The following is a 17687-nucleotide window of genomic DNA, read 5'->3' as shown; positions in this document are numbered from 1 at the left end:
GTATCCTTTACTCCAAGGACTAATTTCCTATTTAATTACATAAAGGAGGTAACAGCAAACATGAGTTGCCCAAGTCAAAAAAAGCTCATGGTTGATTTGGCTTGCAAGTTTGAGGTTTAGATTTAGATTTGATGACGGTTTATTGTGGATGGTTTCATCTTCAGTCGTGGTGGCAAAAGCTCAAGGGGTAGCATGGGTTATGGTGTGGTAGTTGCTGAGGTTGTATTTTTTATGGTAGGGGTTGTGATAACAAAGGTGGCAGTGGCACGTCAATGGATGTTTTGGTGGAGGCATAACGAGTAGTGGCAGCTGCAGTGAGGATAGATCAGAGGTAGAGGTGGAGGTGGTGAGTGCAAAGGGTGTGGGGGTGTAGTAGGGATCAAGTATGGCTGTAGTTATTTGTGGTGGTTAGAGGGAGTCGATAATTATTGTAGATTTCACGTTTCATACACACAGGCATATATTGTTTTTAATGCAGTTTGACAAGAGATGCAAAAACAATAGTTCAAGTGCAAGAGTTGTTTCCAGTATAAATCCAGAGAGCTGAAAGTGTCTCGTTGAAAGCACTCTGCCGTGAATATGGACCAGAAACCATGTTATAGCCTCACACAACCCCAAGAACAAACTTGTGCTAAAAAATCGTATTTGAAGCCTAAAAGTATCATTGTAAGAATATTGTACAATTGCCAATGGCATACATTAGAATACACTTCAGTGAGGGTGCCAAGACTGCCAACTTGCTCATGGATGAACAGCTTCCAATAGCTTCTCATATACTTGTCTTGCGGTGAGATCTTCCACCTAAGTCAAAATTAAATTCTTTAGAATAGTTTTTCAGGGGAAAAAAAGGAGTCAATACTTCTAAACAAAGCCTTTCTGTAACGAAATCATGTTCCAAAATCAATGCCCCAATGAAACACTAGTACTTTGACGAATATCAAACTAGGTTCATTGTAAATTTGCATGTCCCAAAACCCCTTCCATCCGCAGTCCGCACAAAACCACGAAGACTTGTATATTCAAAGAACAATCTGAAACAAGGCTCCCATCTAGGACAAGGTAAGAGGGGTTCAAACATATACCATCAATATCATTATGATTGCAGAAATGCAGTTCTTTTATATCCGACAGTCCATTAAAAAGAGCGATTAGCAACTGGTAGCAGAGCTGCTGCATTCAGCTTCTATATCAGTAATTGCCATGTGTTCTTATACACCCAAAACAAACAGGAACTCTCCTTGAACCATCAACACCCATGTCTAGCAAATTGTAAATATTAGAACAAATAGAATGCGGAACTCAAAGTACAGAACAAATACAAATTGACTAACCACAAGGAGCTTTGATTTATTATTCCATCCTCTCTGAAGAGTCATCTGACTCAACCTAAGACCCAAAACCTGTTCAAGAGAACCTTTGATGAGGCTCATCCTCATACAGCATTGGCAGTAAGATTAGTATCAAGATATTCTATACCTTCCCCATGAATTCCAGAAGCTCATTATTTGCTTCCCCGCGTGCAGCAGGTGCAGCTACGGCTACTCTTACATCATCAGCATTAACTCCTGTAGGCAACCAACAAATAAAACCGATCAGTGCCTGATCCTGCAATAGAGCCAGCTATAATGATAAAACCAACCCTTGATAAACCAAGCAGATGTCATAATCAATCTCTAACTAGAGGGCAGAGGCACATCATGTTGCACTCATGTTGGCACAGTCAAGCACTATTTAATGAAAGACTCCCTGTGTCCCACAATGTTTTTCATAGGGTTTGGCTGATTATTAAAGCTAGAATGTAGGTTAAGAATAGGATCTGGTAGGTGTCTTGACAAATAAGAGGAAAGAAAGGTAATTAGAAGTAAAATAGATTACAACTGAAGTGGGCAGAGAGAAGTTAAGAAAAGAGAGTGATGGAGAGAGAAAAAGGAGTTGATGGAATAGAGAGGATTGATTTGAACTCGGAAGTGAAAGGTGAAAAGTACATCAGGTCATCCATCAAATGGAATTGTATATGACATTGTGGGACGCAGGGTGATATGGATCTGGATAGACCCAAGTAAAAGTAAAAATAAATAAAGGAGACAGATCCCAAACTCTTGCAGGTAAATGAATCGCCAATCAACAAGACGAACAAATATTGCAGTAGGTTGTATAACAAGCTGTCCTAAGCTTGTTGTAGCCTTGATGAGTGGTTCTTTGGGTTGTGTTAGTGGTGTTTCTTTTGTGAGTTCACAAACGGTTTAATCTTAGTTTCGTTTTCTCTACAGAGAAATGAAAAACAATGACCCCTGTATATAAACACTAAAAAGGAAACAAGGAATCGACCCAAGAAAATAATAAAATATTACACATGCCACTATATATTTGAACCCACAAAATAAACCATTAGGAGTATTTACTTGTAAAATTACCCAATCCAAATATTACAAGGCCCAACCAAATAATTAAGTTTACTTCGCTTTTGCACACACCTCATTCTAACCTTCTTCAAGAATGGTTCTGCTGTCCCCTAGTTAGCTTTGGATCAAGAACAAATATAAATCATGGACGGGGGATACAATTAAGAGTATATCAGTAGTTCTATTAACCTCCCAAACAATTCTTCGAGGCCCATCATCCTCCATATATGCAATAGTATGACATGAAACCAAGCCAAAAGATGAACATAGATCAAAATTGATTCAACTTCTTGACTAGGTGTTGTTGGGTTTAGATAAAAGTAATTTTTCATTTGGTTTCCTCTTCTCGCTATATTATCTACTTCCTGCACTTCCTCTTCCACTTCTGTTTCCTATTCGTCCCGGTCAGTTTCACATGCTCGTCATCATAGAAGTAGGTTGATTTAAAGACGCAACAAGTCTTCCTCTATACTCTCCTCTTCTTGAACTTTCTCTTCCACTTTGGCTTCCTCTTCAGCTTGGTCGGTTTCACATGCTCGTCATCTCGAGTATTAGGAGTAGTAGGTGAAGTTTAAGATGCAAACTTAGCCCTTAAATTACCAGCCATCACCTATACAAATCATCAACATAAATGTTCTTCTACCTTTTAGCCCAAGGTTTTCCAAGTAGGGTTAGCAGAAAAACCGGGTATCCGGTTCCAAACCCAGAACCGGTTGGACCTGGTGGATCCGGAACTGGAACTGGTCCTACTAAGGGTCTGGGTCCAAATGTGAGGACCCGGTTGCAAGTGGTTCCGATTCCGGGTAGTAAGATTTTGGACCCGTTACCCAGTGGGTATCCGGTAAATCTAGATACTTGATGAAACCAGGTATCGAACTATGTACATAGTGGAAACTTTTATGTATGATGAATAATTTAGTCTTAAAACTCATTAGCTCGTCAATAGAAGTTTGGTTGAAATTATATCAAGGGACACTAATACATACATGCTATGGTTCTTATTTTAGTCTTTATTAAACTTAACAATAAAACAATTCAGCTATTGAATGCCATTGGGTACCGTATACCGAATACTAAAATAGGTTCCTACCGATTCCAAAATCAATTCTAGAAAGTCACCTCTAGTTAAAATCGACATCACATCACACTTCCACATAACCGGGTACCTGGTGTTGGAACTGGTCCAACCAATTCTGAAGGAGGACTTGGTCCAACCAATTCCAATTCCGATTCCAAATTTTAGGAACCGATTCTGATTGGGTCCGGGTTTAGTTCCCGAAATTTTGACCGCGTACCCGGTTGTGCTCACCCCTACTTGAGTTCCAAGTACCTTACAGTGTTCATCGATAAGAACAATGTCACAACATACCACATTTACAAATTTACCAAGGCAAAAATTAACCATGACTTGATGAGTTCCCCTTACCCCTTATCTAGTTCATCATATGGGTTAGGATGTTCCATTGTCTCCAATCCAAGTGTCTCCACCATATAATTAGAAGCACTATTAGATATAGTAATCTCATTAATGGTAAAACTAACACGAAACACCGCGAATGAAATATTTTAACCGTGTCGAAATTCTTGTCTGTTCCATGGTCCCAATTTTCAGCAGCAAAACATTAGATTCGATGTGCCCTGTGTAAGCCTCCTAAACAAACCACAGTAACTTAATAGAAAACACCTCAGTGTTCTATAAACTTTTCAATTTTACGCCAAACTTGAGCTGTTAAATTCCAATCAAATATACTCCAGTAAATTTATGACCAATCTAAAAACAGGAAAAAAAAACCCGGATGGTGCTTCAAAGGAACAAATTGAATCCCACAGCAAATCCCCAACTAAAAAGTACACCAGATCTTTGACACCCAATATCCTAGATTTGAATCCTAATATTATCAAGAATTTCAGAACAGACAAAACTGAAGAAAATGGACCTGATTTGCACTAGATAATAAAATCACAATTTTTAAATTCAAATATTATACGGGGTATCGTAACTTTAAACCTACAAAGTATACCATATAATAGTCTTGACTTATAGAATTGCGCAAAACAAAATATATTAAGATCTCACCAAACAATTTAAGTTCAAATTTCCCTTTACACCCGCATCATATCAGAGGGAATAACAAATTGTGTAGATAGTGACCTGTGGGCCTTCACAGCTTGGGATGTGGGTCAAAACTGGGGATGGCTGGCCCAACACGACATAGCCTGTGAACTATCAGTCACTCCACATGCCAGTCAGGTTCACTGGCATGCCTAGTTAGTAATTATGAGCCTGAGAGAACCCGACTCTTATGAGATTGTAAAGCAAGCGGACATAACCAGGACCACGATTTAAGCCATCTTGGCTGAAGAAGATAATTTGCTTAAATAACTTAGTTCTGTTCATGATGCTTATAGGTGCGACGAAGATTCAACCGGGCAAACCTCAAAACTAAGATGCCACTAGGGATGCTACACAAGTTGACATTTTCATGTTATCATGCAGCAATAATTATACATATGATAGCTAAACAACAAACTTTAAGCAAACATGATAACCATGTACTCCCTCCGTTTTCTTTTAATCTACATACTATGAACTTTAGCACTATCAAATGCTCCACTTTAACCATCCTTTGTGAATCATAAGGAAAAATATAGTCAGAATATTATTAGATTCTTCTCGATATAAAATGTCAAAATGTAACTTTTTGTACAATTTTTTTGCATATTGATAATTAAAAATTAAAGATGAAAGTTCTGGATTGGTAAGTTTGGAAGTCAAACTGTGTAAATTATGAGAAGCAGAGGTCATATATAGCAAAAGGTGCTAAGATTTGCTTGCGCATTATAAACGGACATCAAAGTAAAGATGGAGGATAATAGACAATGGAAGTAGATCAAGAAGAGTTTCAGACAGTCGGCGAGAGTGGAAATTGCAGCATCTCAAGCATACATATGCTTTCATCTAAATCTATGTGAATGAATAGTCTCAACGAATGTAAACATAAATGGTTGTGACTGCAAAATCAAGTTTATAAGATCGTGTTGAACTAGGTAAAGGGAGCTACGACCACTCAAGGTTGCATTCTCCAAGATGATGTATGCAATGGATAAAGAAGCACAAACAACTAATACCCGTGAATGTGGACATCTTGGTCGATGGGCAGGAGGATAATATCACGGTAGATAGACATGCCACTCATTTTTTCATGAATGGATGATAGATAAGAAGATTTGAGTTAATATTGTTTCGACATAGTGGCAGCATGATAGTTGTCAACTTCCACCAATCGTATGTGGTGGAAAATGTAAATATCAAATTAGGTGATAGACGCTGTGAGATATATTGGTGGTTAGTAAAGACTTCCTCCACGTGACCATGGCAATGACTCATATAGGGCTCATTTTTGGTTCAAGGATGGCAGCCTTATCTCCTCAAAAGTCAAACACTATTTGTGTAAAAAGAAGAGAAATAAAACAAAGGTCTCTTCCTCTCCACTAGAGAGGGGTATAAGCAAGATATTTTCCAAAGATCCAATCCCTTAGAAGGGTAGTGAATTCAGACCCATTAGGATATTGTACCTTTGCAAGCTGAAAGATATTGCACAGCACGTACCTAGCAAAGCAAAGCAACTAAGGAAAAGGTAGGAGACTCAGAATAGGTAGCCAAATTCACATAATCAAACGAATTTGGAAAGTACAGTTGTATCGACTTAGGAGCTCAAATCTGCAACCTCAACAAACGAGCCAAAACTTGCATCCATAACCTCCAACAAGCACGACAACAACAAGAGGCTGAAATCCAACACTAAAAGCAACAAACTGAAAGCACCAAAGTTCTAGGTTAGACGAAGTGAAGACTGGAAGAAGAGACTTAGCAACGTTTGCTTTTGTTTTGCAAGTTGACTAGGATGTCGACATCTCAAGAGAGAGAATTTTAGAATGCGTTCTCCCAGCCTTATATATACCTGATATTTTATGCTTCATAAGCTTTTAAGCAATGCTTGTTAGGTATAAAAAGCACGGAATAGACTGGGGGTAACATTTAGAGGTGATGCAAACAAAATATGCTCGGAAACGCCAGAAAGCGTCGAGTCGACAAAACACTTCCAAAATGCCTTCCTCGAGTTGGAAATGCCTCGAGCTTTTAGAAACTTGCACTCTGTCTTTTGAGAGCCGTTTTGAAACGAATGTTGTATTCTCGCACTCTATTTTAGGACCAATTTTGTATGTTCACCATTGGTGTGGATTAGTTAAGTTTTGGACTTCTATATGAGTCGTACGCTTCGTTGTAGACACTTTTAATAGAATCGAATAAGCCTCTTTGTGGGAGCATTAACCACTCAAAGACTCTCTTTTAGTAAGCACTAAAGTCGGCAAGAATTAGATGAATCAACATCGAGACCTATAGTTGCTAATATGATGTTTTCAAAAAAGTGCTCTCGTGTAAGTTCTATTCATTGCCTAACCTAAACTCTCACTTGTGCCCACTAGACACACCGCACACTCAAAGTCACAATATTCCACCCGTGACTCCTAAGTCCTAACTTGCCCCTCATAAGAAAGTGTACACTATTCCGACCACCAAAAACTCAAAATGGACAGTACAAGATTGACAACCCTAGCTCCTAATACTAAGGGCCTGTTTGGTTCGTTAAGTTGGAATATAATGGTATGGATATTCATACCAAGGTGGTATGGATTGAGATCCCCATACCAATGTAAAATTGTTTGGTTCAATCTTGGAATGGATACTATATTCATTTATGTTGTTTGGTTCACTTTTGGAATGGATTACATCATTATAGGTTAAGTTTTGATTTTGATTACTCATATTTTATACAAGTATCTTTTGAATTATAGAACAATTGCAACTTTTTATCCTTTTAAAAATTTTGGTATATGTAAATTTTTTTGAGAGGTTGTTACGTGTAAACTAACACAAAAAACAATGAAATGAAAAAAAAATTGCACATTAGATAAACCACTCTAATCTGAAAAACAAAAAAGTTTATCAAGATAAAATATATAGAAATCAAGCAAAATAAAAAAACCACTTGAACATATTTTTCAAAAAGAAAAATCTGGGAAACAAAACATGTAAAACAAATTTGTTTTTAAATAAAAAAAAAAAAATACTAGAAAACCAATTATATCAACATAAAACAACCAAAAGCAAAAATGACGAAAAGATGAACGACATAAAGCAAGTATGCTAAAAGATTAACCTTTGAAGCAAAGATTAAGATGTGAATGAAAACCCAAAAAAAAAAAGCAAAACATAAATTTGTTGCTTCAGAATATTAGTCACCGGAAAATTGAATGTAATCGGACGTCGCAGTAGATGATGAAGGTGATCGAACATGACTAAAGATGATAAGGTAGTCCAACATCACCGGAAAATACAAAAGGAAGACGGCTAGGTTTGAAAGCTTTTCTCTCCTAATCAGGGTTTGATACTAGGGATGAATGGAGATGGAAACTTAGGGGGGGGTAGGAGAGTATGGGCTTCGAGGGGTATGAAATGGAGGTAGAAACCTTTAGGTATGACATTCTACCTTAAAAAAGCCCAACCAAACATTAGAATGGATGTGATACCATTCCATACCATTAAAAAAGACCCAAAAAAACACATCCTAATAATACAAAAATTATCCCTAAACATCCTTCTTTTTAAAAAATACCCACTTACAAATCTTTTTAGCATAAATTTCTTTCATGAAGTAGTTAATTTGAGAACCCTCAAAGCCGCAAACTAAAATAATCAAGTAGAGAATTTGGTTTACATATATTGGGGGGGGGGGGGGGGGGCTTCAAGTAAACCATACATTCATATTACCTACGTCCCATATTAATTGATATACTCTGACCAGCAGAGAGTTTTTAGGAGTTTTGTTTGACTTCTAATTTTTTTATTGGTAGTTGGCAGTGTGGCAATTTTTTTGCAGTAAGTGGGCTGTGGGCCTCAGCTTTGAGGCGTGGGTGAGAGAAATGTTTTTTAATCATTGTTTGGGCCTCTCACAAATAAAGAAATAACATAAAATTAGTGGGACCTTCTCATTTTAAGTAGTTTATCAATCGTACCTATTGCAACATATCTCTTTTGGTAACAAAAGCTACCCAGTTTACTGCCCTTATGAAGTCTACCGTTAATCCATCATTGATTACCCACCAACAAATCACATGGGTTTTTTTTTGCCAAACCCCACTACCTTTGATCATTTCCTTAAAAATTGTGCCCAAGCCATATGTTGCAACAGAAAAAGAATGGATGAAGTATATCATACTAGTTGGGATGAAGAAAACAGATCGCAACAAGGTAAGACAAAATGGTCAAATATAATAAAAAACAATCACAAGTGAAAAAAGATGATATTTTACTTGTAATTGCTGAACGTGATGCACGGTCTTCTACTTCTATTGCAACCTGAACAAGCCCACCTTCCAATTGTGATATGCATGGTGGCACAGGAGCATCCTGTATACAAAAGAAATATATTCCCAAATTGAAGATGTTAAGTAGAAGATACAGCATCAGTATATGCAAGAATCACATATTCAACCAAAGTTAAGTAAACACTGTGTGTTGGTGTAGGTGCTATATAGATCAATCAAATAAATTACCAAAATGGTAGCACTTGTTATTCACATGAGAGGGAAAATTAGTTGTACATGATGGCCAGTTTTTTTTATATTCAGGCTCATTAATAACATATTGCATAACGCAGAATAGATCATAGGCAGGTATTTGCTATGATCCAATGGGATCGTTGCCCGATTGGGCACTTCAACCGCCTCTCAAATAGTGCAAAAACCAGTCCTCCTAATGGCACAATGCAGATCCGCCACATCGGGCGGGTGTTCCATGTTGCAAGTAGTGTGGGATTATCATTAGACAGCCCGAAACCATCAGCTTCTTCGCACTATATGGCAACTCTCACCCGGTGGGGTAGTGCAAGGTCCCTAAGTCTTGGAAAGAGACCTTTAGGCCCATTTTTTATTCTCACAATTCACCGAGTCCTCGGGAATCAATAAGGGACATGCAGAATCTTCTCCCGGAGGCTCCAAAACTCCTCAGTTCGTATTTATGTCAGCTCCATGAGAAGATTCTGCATGTCCCGATGATTCCCGAGGCCTCATAGAGTTGCGAGAATGAAGAAAGGGCCTAAAGGTCTTTTCCAACACTTAGGGACCTTGCACCACCTCACACGGATAGAGTTGCCCTATAGTGCGAAGAAGTTGATTGTATTGCCGTATAATGAGAGTCTCACACTACTGTCAAATCGCAACACGGAAGACCCGCCCAATTAGGTGGACAAATTTTTGCACTTTTTGGGAGGTCGTCAAAGCGCCACTTGATTGGGCAAATGATCCCGCACTATAGGGCGGGTTGCTGACATTTTCTTTTATTATTTTTGTTAAATATTTTTCTTCCTCTATAACGAAATAAGTGCAACCTTTGTAGTTTTGGAATGTAACAAAAAAACTGCAACAAGTTGGAACTTGTTTTATTAAGCTTTTTTCAGCAAAAGTACAAAAATGACATTATTTAAGAAAATAATAATCTAATTATAACATCCTAATTTTCATTACATTTTCAACACAATTTCATTAAACTTAATGATTCCACACCACCACTCATCATCACCACCCATCTTGTTTTCAACACTAACATCAACCTTGGCCTCTCTCTCTCTCTTCACTCCGGTGTTCTCCCAACCTTCGCCTCTCTCACCACCACCAACCTTCGCCGCCTCTCTCCTCTCTCGCTCACTCCTCTCACTCTCTCAACCTCTTTCAGTCTTCGTCTTCCTCTCTTACTTCGTTTCTTACTCCTATTACTTCGTTTGTGTTCGAATTCGTGGATTGGCGTTTAATTCTTAGTTCTGAATTTGTGGGTTACGAAATTGGGGTTTTTGAATTTGGAGTTATCGAATTGGAGTTTCCACATTTGGGGTTTCGAATTTAGGTTTTTCGAATTTGGGGTTTTGGAATTTCTGGGTTTTCGAATTTGGTGTTTTGGTTCAAATTTGGTGTTGGGGTTCAATTTGCTTGGTTAAATTTTGGGGTTGAATTCTGAGTTCGATTTTTGGGGTCACATTCTAGGTTAGAAAGTTTTGGGTGAAATGGCGGTGGTGAATGTGGTTGGTGTGGGCGTGACGATGTTGTGGTGACGAGGTGATGGTAGTTGGCTCGGCGAAGGTGGTTGGTGTGGTGGTCAACATTTTTCAGTGGTGAAGGAGGTGGTTGGTGTGGTTGTCGGTGGTGAAGGTGGTGGTTGGTGTGGTGGTCGATAGTGTTTGGTTTGGTGGGAAGTGAGTAAGGTGGTGTTTGATTAGGTAATCTTCTCTCTCCTCCTCCCCTAATACACCACCTAAAACGCAATTACCAAATTCTCTCTAAGAGTTCGTGCCAAGGCAGTTTGTTGCACTTATTTCATTACGGAGGAAGTATTTTAAAATAATTCTTTACTAGTTGTTAGTATAAATAAGAATTTTAGAGTTGAACTAAGACATCTCATATTTCAACACTTATTTCATTTGTTTTCTTATTTTGCTCTCGAGAATCATAGATTGCAATTTCATTCAAGTTTATGCAAGACTATTTCTTTCCTCATTTTTTCAAACTCAAGGTATTATTAATTGTTATTGCTTTGTTAATTTCATGATTATGAATATTTCAATGAATTTATCAACGTTCTTCATCACCATGAATGAGTAGTCTAATTCTATGGCTAAGTAAGGGAAGCCATGTTTATACCTCATATTTATGCTTTGTATTTCTTTTCAATATTTGGAGTAAGATTAGGATGATTCCAAGTGATTTATTATTATTGTTTAATTCATGTAATTGCAAGATATCATGGATTATCACATAGGTAATAAGAGTTAGAACCGAAATATCGTACTCATTAAATGTTTATTACAATGGGTAGATCTAATTATGTTAGAGACTGACTGCATATATTGGTCTAAGAGCGTTGAACCCAACCGTAGGATTAACAAGGGCTCTAATTATTTGTCCGTTCATCTATCTATTATTGAATTACATTGTATTGTTGGATTGGTGTAACTACAATAATGCCCAAGGTTTTAATTATTTTACTTTCATATTTTGATTTAGATGTTATTAGTTTAGTTACCATTAACTCGACACTCTTTTACCTAAAATAGTTAAAGTTAATTGAACATAAATTAATAGAACTCGTCTCCCTATAGGATCGACCCGTATTTGTTAAGCATCTGCTAACAACGATATTACTTTTTAATTCATCAAGAGGTAGAGGCAGTTCAATAGTTAGCACTATTATTAAGTTGTTAGTAGCTTGTAGAAGAAGAAAGTTAGTTTGTCAAAGTAGAAACTCTATAAATAAGGCAAATCAGAGAGGGAGAAGGCATGTTGAAAATTGCGGAGAGATATATGTGGTTTTAGCTTGGAAGAGTGCCATTCCTATCAAAAGATTGGCAAGGTTGTAATTGGTACTTAATCACCTTGATTAGCACTAATTCAGTCATATCTTACTTGTTTTCTTCTTAATTCTTGTCTTTCGTCCCTTAATCTCTTTTTCTATCAGTAGTACCTCTGTTTCGGTCACTAAGATAAGTAAATTCTTAGCAGTATTTCAGTTAGCAAAGCACATGAAAGGATATTAAAACTCTTTCACATCACTATCACTACCTGTGGGTTGGTTTCAGCAGCAACAGTGCTGAGTGCGCCATCAGTTATGTATATGAAAGATGCATGTTCCAGATCTTCTTCAGCTCTATAGCAAACAAAAAGCCCACAACCTAAACAATTCATTCTGTACTGTTTCTCCAGCTTCCCTTCTCCTCTGAAAAGAACCACAATATGAAACAAAACAAAAATCATTCAGGGAGTACACTTTTCTACAATAACATTCATTAATGTGGCAATACAGATCAGAAATTGGATACAGCATGATAATTGAAAGCATCTTTGCTCATCTTTACTCCAACACAAAGGAGCGAGAAAAAGGTAATAAAGTACAATACAAGTCTCGAGCATTTCTTTTTTTCTTTTGAGGGGAAGTCTCGAGCATTTCTAATATACAAGCAAGTTGGTCCTAGATTTTGGTCTTCAGGCAAATTAGGAATTGTGCCTCATAACCTCAATTCTAGTGCATAACCTCAACATCAACATTACCTCAATGCCTCTAGAGGCTCCCACGGGCACAACAAAGGTGAGTTAAAAGGGGTTATAATGTTATATGTATGCAACTTTACACCTACAATAGCACAGAGTAAGAGGTAGGTCGTTCTAATCAAACTCTGAATTGCAGATCCAGTCACAATCACGTTAACGCCTGATGTGAAAAAAACATTATCCTGGACAATGTGGATGGTTTGCGGCAGTCACAGTCTAATATTACCATCACAATCAACTCAAACCTTTACAATGCAGTCATGATGGGATGGCAACCAATTATTATGCAGAAGACCCTTGATCCAAAATGTGATGATAATCTTTTACTTCATAACATATAAAAAGGTGCTTAAAGTTCAGCGAGTCGTTTTGATTATACCCCAGAGCGAAGAATGGTGAATCTGAGTGAACTAACTGAACTTAATAGTAGGGGGAAAAAAATCAAAAGCCACAACAATATGATTACTTTCCCGAGTTCATACTTTTGATTCATTCTAGCTCTTAGTGATGGAAATAAGATATAATAAAGAGCTTAGTAACAACCGGTTTGAGCTATAAATCATGTCTTTGTCCCTTTTTCCTTGTAGCCAACAATACTTAGGCTTAAATACATGTATTGACTAAATTGAGACATTTAATCCCAAAACTTTGTTATAAGAAATTACTAAAAGAAGATATGGACACTCATTAAAAATGCACGCAAAAAATAATATGATGCTCGGACACGGTAACGAGTGTCTGACTTGGGTATAGATCCATGTGGCAGATGTAGAATATCCTAAAATATAAGGACACCAGGACATGTTTGATAAGTGTACAAATTCTGGATGAGCCGATGAGGACCCAAGGAAATGACAATAATAGAATATTTATGAGTTTATATGAGATTTTAAGGTTTTTTGATCTACTTACTCTTTTCAAAATAAAAATAGAAGTAATAGGGAATGAAGTGAGATTCCCTCCTTCCCATAATAGTTCGAACACTTTCCTTTTTCCGATGGAGATTCTTCAGATATATAAGATGCATGCAAACCCTTACCCAAACACACTATGTCCTAAATAATCTGAGTGCATATAATATACTTCCTCCGTTCTAAAATAAACGAAACACTTACCATTTTAGGCCGTTTTACTTCTCTCTATCTCTCTCTTCATCACATGAATCTTTCTTTTTATTTCTCTCTATCTCTACCCTCTCCTAAATCCCCATGCTTCCCCCTACATTTCATTTCTGTAACTCGATATATCATTGTTTACCACACGCTTCCAGAGCAAGGTTCGAGATTCCTTTTTGTTTCAACATCTCATGCATCGAATTAAGTGAGAACCAAAGTTCAATAGTAGACAAAATCCATATAGTGGATGACAAGACACCCTAAGAACATATAGACGGAGAGATCAAAGTAGCTTCTGAAAATTTGACCATACCGCTTCAGCATAACTTTCCCGGCTTCACTGATGTTTAGCCTTGCTAGATGTTTCTCTTTGTCAAGTACATATGCTTTGTCAGTTTTCCTCTTCGGCAATTTCTGCAACTGGGTATCTTAAAGAAACATATTTTAGTAACAGATTACAAATTGCACATTAAACAAGCCTAAAATGACCTAGAATTCATCGGAACTTTGTAAATCCTAATCCTACTATGTGAATTTGACCCCTGGCGGCTGGCCTATAATAACACACTGACAATTTAAGAATTGAAGCCTATTCATCACTCTCGAGCATCTAAAAAGCACATGTCTCACATATTAGAAGCTTCCATACCAATACCAGCTGAATACACAACATAATTGAGGCCATATTTGGAAATTAACATTACTTCCTCTGGTTTCTTTAGTTAGTTCCACTTTAACTTTGTGCACTATTTATAAATCTTAATTTGATATATTTTTTTACACATATAAGCAATTATGTTATCATGTAAAGTACAGAACTTGTCCCAGTGCATGTTTTAAATATATCAGCTCTTTATAGTTTTCTAATTGATGATTCGATATATTAATGGTCAAAGTTGTGCGCTGGCAAATTCAAGACAAAGTGGAACAGCCAAAACAAATGAAGGGGCTATGTTATAGCAGATTGAGCTTCCATATTAAATTGAGATTTTGAATTAGCAATCAGGTAAATTATGTGGTACATCAATATCAGAATAAATATGCATACTGAAAAGTCAGAACCCCGATTTGAAGAACATTTTGAGAATCAGTAGTGATGTGAATATGCTAAGTATTGACTACTTTACCACCATACATATGTTTGACTTAGCATGCAAAATTATGTCAAGAAATTTTACCCGAAAATATATTCCAAATTTCGATTTTACGAGAACGAACCTTTTATATTTTATTTGTGAGGAAGCAACTTATGATACAACATTTGCCTAAGGGCACCTGATGCCACATTCAGACCAAAATGTCAACAATTCGATGATTAGATTTCTTCGGCCATTTCTTCTCTAAGAGGTTCATGACTCCCACTCTCCTTGTTCAAGCATTGTTTCATGAACACCAAACGTGCCTCAACCTCTCCAACACCACCCTTGTGCCCCTATCCTCACCCATCATCCTCCCTCTCCCTTCCCAGCCCCAACCTTCATCAATATAACGAGTTCCCAAACACCGCCCCTTTGATATTTGGGGAATAGGGAGAGTTAATTACATAGTAGAGTATTGAGTTGATTGCATAGCCAAGTAACACATAAATCCATAAAGGATATATATAAAGTGGGAGCCATAATCAAAAGGTGGCATGGTGAAAATATTAGGTAAGAGGGTAGTGTAAAGGCAATTATAATTGGGGAAGGGGGCATGCAATTTGTTGTTAAGTCAATGAAATGTTTCTTTCCCTACTTCTGGTAGATAGAAAAATCAAATGGGAGTAGAAGAAGAGGATGAAGACTAAAACAAGATGAAGAGATAGAAAGAGAGAGAAACTGAAGATGAAAGAGATAAGAACTGAAGGAGACAACTGAAAATGGAAATAAAAGAGAAATCAGGAATAGAGAAAAGAAGACCACAAGATAATACTTTGGGGCAAAACGTTTATTATGTTAGAGGTCATCACTATACTTAAAAAAACATAATGCGCCATTTGGCAAAATAACCCTCATGTCTAACCACAACATTTCAAATAAGAAAATAAATATATTATAAAGGACTTTTATAATTAAACACCCAATAGTTCTCACGGATCTCTTCTACAGTGTTTTTTTAACTTATAATGGATGGGAAATATGGTCCCAAGAGCTCCCACGGACCACGGTTGGTGAACTAACTTCAAGTTCATTTAAGCAAGGTGATCACCCTCTTTACAACCTAAAAGTAACTTCCGAAGCTATTGAATTGGAAGAAACCCTAAGTCTGTTGCACCCCTCTACTTTGAGGAGAAAGACTTCATGGAAAGGACGCATGAATTCACACCTTTTGAGCATTAATGATAATCTTCACAGACAGATCTTGTCAGATCCAACACCTTAGAATCAACAGCAAGAACCTTACCAAACAAAGGATTTACATTCCCTGCTTACATCACATTATTGTTTTGCGTAGTTCTATCAACAAAAATCCCCAAGAACCCACTCCCTATTGAAATAGATACAAACTAATTTTTAGATCCTCTTGAAAATTAGAGCTCAGAGACCAGCCAAAACAGATTTACACTCCTAGATTCAGTCTAATTTTTCAGCCTGAAACTCCCTTGTTGACCGTCAATCCGTCATGGGAATCATCGCATCCCCACTAGCTTTAAAAAGTACACTTGCCAACTACTTATCCAACTCCATTGCCCAGACATATCATCATCGCTGCATGTATGCAGCACGCATAAACCACGTGGCACCAAGCTCCACGAATCCTAACTAGCCTAAACCTCCAAAAATTACGTTCCCACTTCTCAAACGTATTTGTGATTATTAAGTACTCAAGACATTACCACTCTTGAGTCTTGACTCAAAAATTTCACATTGATGATCCCAAAATCAGTTGGCCACCATTATCGACTAAAATGGCTGTCTATTTCAATTTTGGTTTCCAATGGAGCTCCTTGGTCTTTGTCAAACTTTGTCTTGTTCTCATATTCCTTTTTCTTTACGCATGGGCTGCCATACCAGCCTTTTAGTAACCTAAGTTTTAGTATTCTAAGCCAAGCAATGTTTTTAAACACGATCTGAAGGCTGCAAATAGTTGAAGCTTACTTTATCAAGGTGCCATAAAAAGGATCATAATTGAAATGGCATCAGGCTCCTATTTCATTATACACCTTCAATCATCCAACTCAGCCTCGTATCAAACATATCGAGTACGTATCAGCATGATACATCACATATGAATTAGCCAACACATAAAATTATGATACTAAGGAGGCATAGGTACAAACTAAGTCATCGCAACGGATCGCTAATAAAAACACAGAAGATAACTCTGTGTGTTGACACACATAAAGATTTCAAATTCGGTATGAAAATCAGGCAATATGAATTGAAGCTATCGCAACTCGGACATTAAGCTAATTATTAGGCCTTAAGCTTCTCTTAACAATTAGATATCTCCAACAAACTTGTTTTCTTACAATGCAAAATATCAGATAATTTCTTGAAACAAAAATGGCATACAAATACAGAATAATTCAAAGCAATAAAGCATGTCGAAATTGCAACCCTAATTAGGAGAGAGAAAGAACCAGTGATTAGGACGTGAGAACCGCAATGCTTGCAATAGTAGACGAAGAGCTCAGAGTCAGGACCGTCAGGTACTGCATCTTCACTCGAGTAGGTGTGCGTCGTCCTCTTCGGCATCTCCTCTCTCTGTCTCTCTTCCTCTTGGGAGTTGGTGTTTTGCTCCGGCGAGTGTGAAAAACTACTACTCTTTTCTGTGGTCTTTTTTAGTCTTTGACAAACGTGGACGAATTACCGGATTGGTATTACAGTGTTTAGCATAGTGTTGTCTATGCGTTAGCGTTACTAGTTGTGTTGAGCAGTTCGCGAGTAATTTAATCTTTATTTGCTGAAAGTTAAATTAAAACTTCTTAAAATTTTAACAAGTATGGGTTGAACAAGACCTATTTAACTTGATAAGTGTATATTGAGAACTTTTTTTTTAGTTTTTCTAGTATTTTTTCCGTTTCATTTTA

General features: G+C 37.2%; 1 protein-coding gene across 3 annotated transcripts; it reads right to left on the bottom strand.

Annotated features, from left to right (window-relative positions):
* Window positions 1-504: 504 nt before the first annotated feature.
* On the bottom strand, window positions 505-17500 carry LOC104893487 (UPF0235 protein At5g63440). 3 transcript variants are annotated; one of them, XM_048637575.1, is made up of 8 exons: window positions 17238-17500; window positions 13989-14103; window positions 12075-12228; window positions 8778-8874; window positions 1477-1565; window positions 1332-1400; window positions 1083-1170; window positions 505-801 (listed from the first exon to the last, which is right to left on the bottom strand). In XM_048637575.1, exons 1-8 carry the CDS (start codon window positions 17350-17352, stop codon window positions 770-772), a joined length of 759 nt encoding a protein of 252 aa, XP_048493532.1. In that variant the 5' UTR covers window positions 17353-17500; the 3' UTR covers window positions 505-769. The 3 variants fall into 3 exon arrangements, with proteins under 3 accessions (XP_048493532.1, XP_010677892.1, XP_048493533.1); XM_010679590.4 differs by lacking the exon at window positions 1083-1170 and having other exon boundaries at window positions 17238-17493; XM_048637576.2 differs by lacking the exon at window positions 505-801 and having other exon boundaries at window positions 1119-1259; window positions 17238-17498.
* Window positions 17501-17687: the final 187 nt, after the last annotated feature.

The sequence above is a fragment of the Beta vulgaris genome, chromosome 5 (assembly GCF_026745355.1).
Source record: "Beta vulgaris subsp. vulgaris cultivar EL10 chromosome 5, EL10.2, whole genome shotgun sequence".
Classification (NCBI taxonomy): domain Eukaryota; kingdom Viridiplantae; phylum Streptophyta; class Magnoliopsida; order Caryophyllales; family Amaranthaceae; genus Beta; species Beta vulgaris.
This window is presented reverse-complemented; position numbering and strand designations above follow the sequence as displayed.

Bases quoted from the DNA above. Each gene is read 5' to 3' on its own strand.
- LOC104893487 (XM_048637575.1), bottom strand. From the start codon at position 17,352: ATGCCGAAGAGGACGACGCACACCTACTCGAGTGAAGATGCAGTACCT. The intron at 14,104-17,237 runs GTTCTTTCTCTC...TGTTTCTTTAAG, and splicing joins TTCTCACGTCCTAATCACTG to ATACCCAGTTGCAGAAATTG. The intron at 802-1,082 runs GTATATGTTTGA...ATTTTGACTTAG, and splicing joins CAATCATAATGATATTGATG to GTGGAAGATCTCACCGCAAG.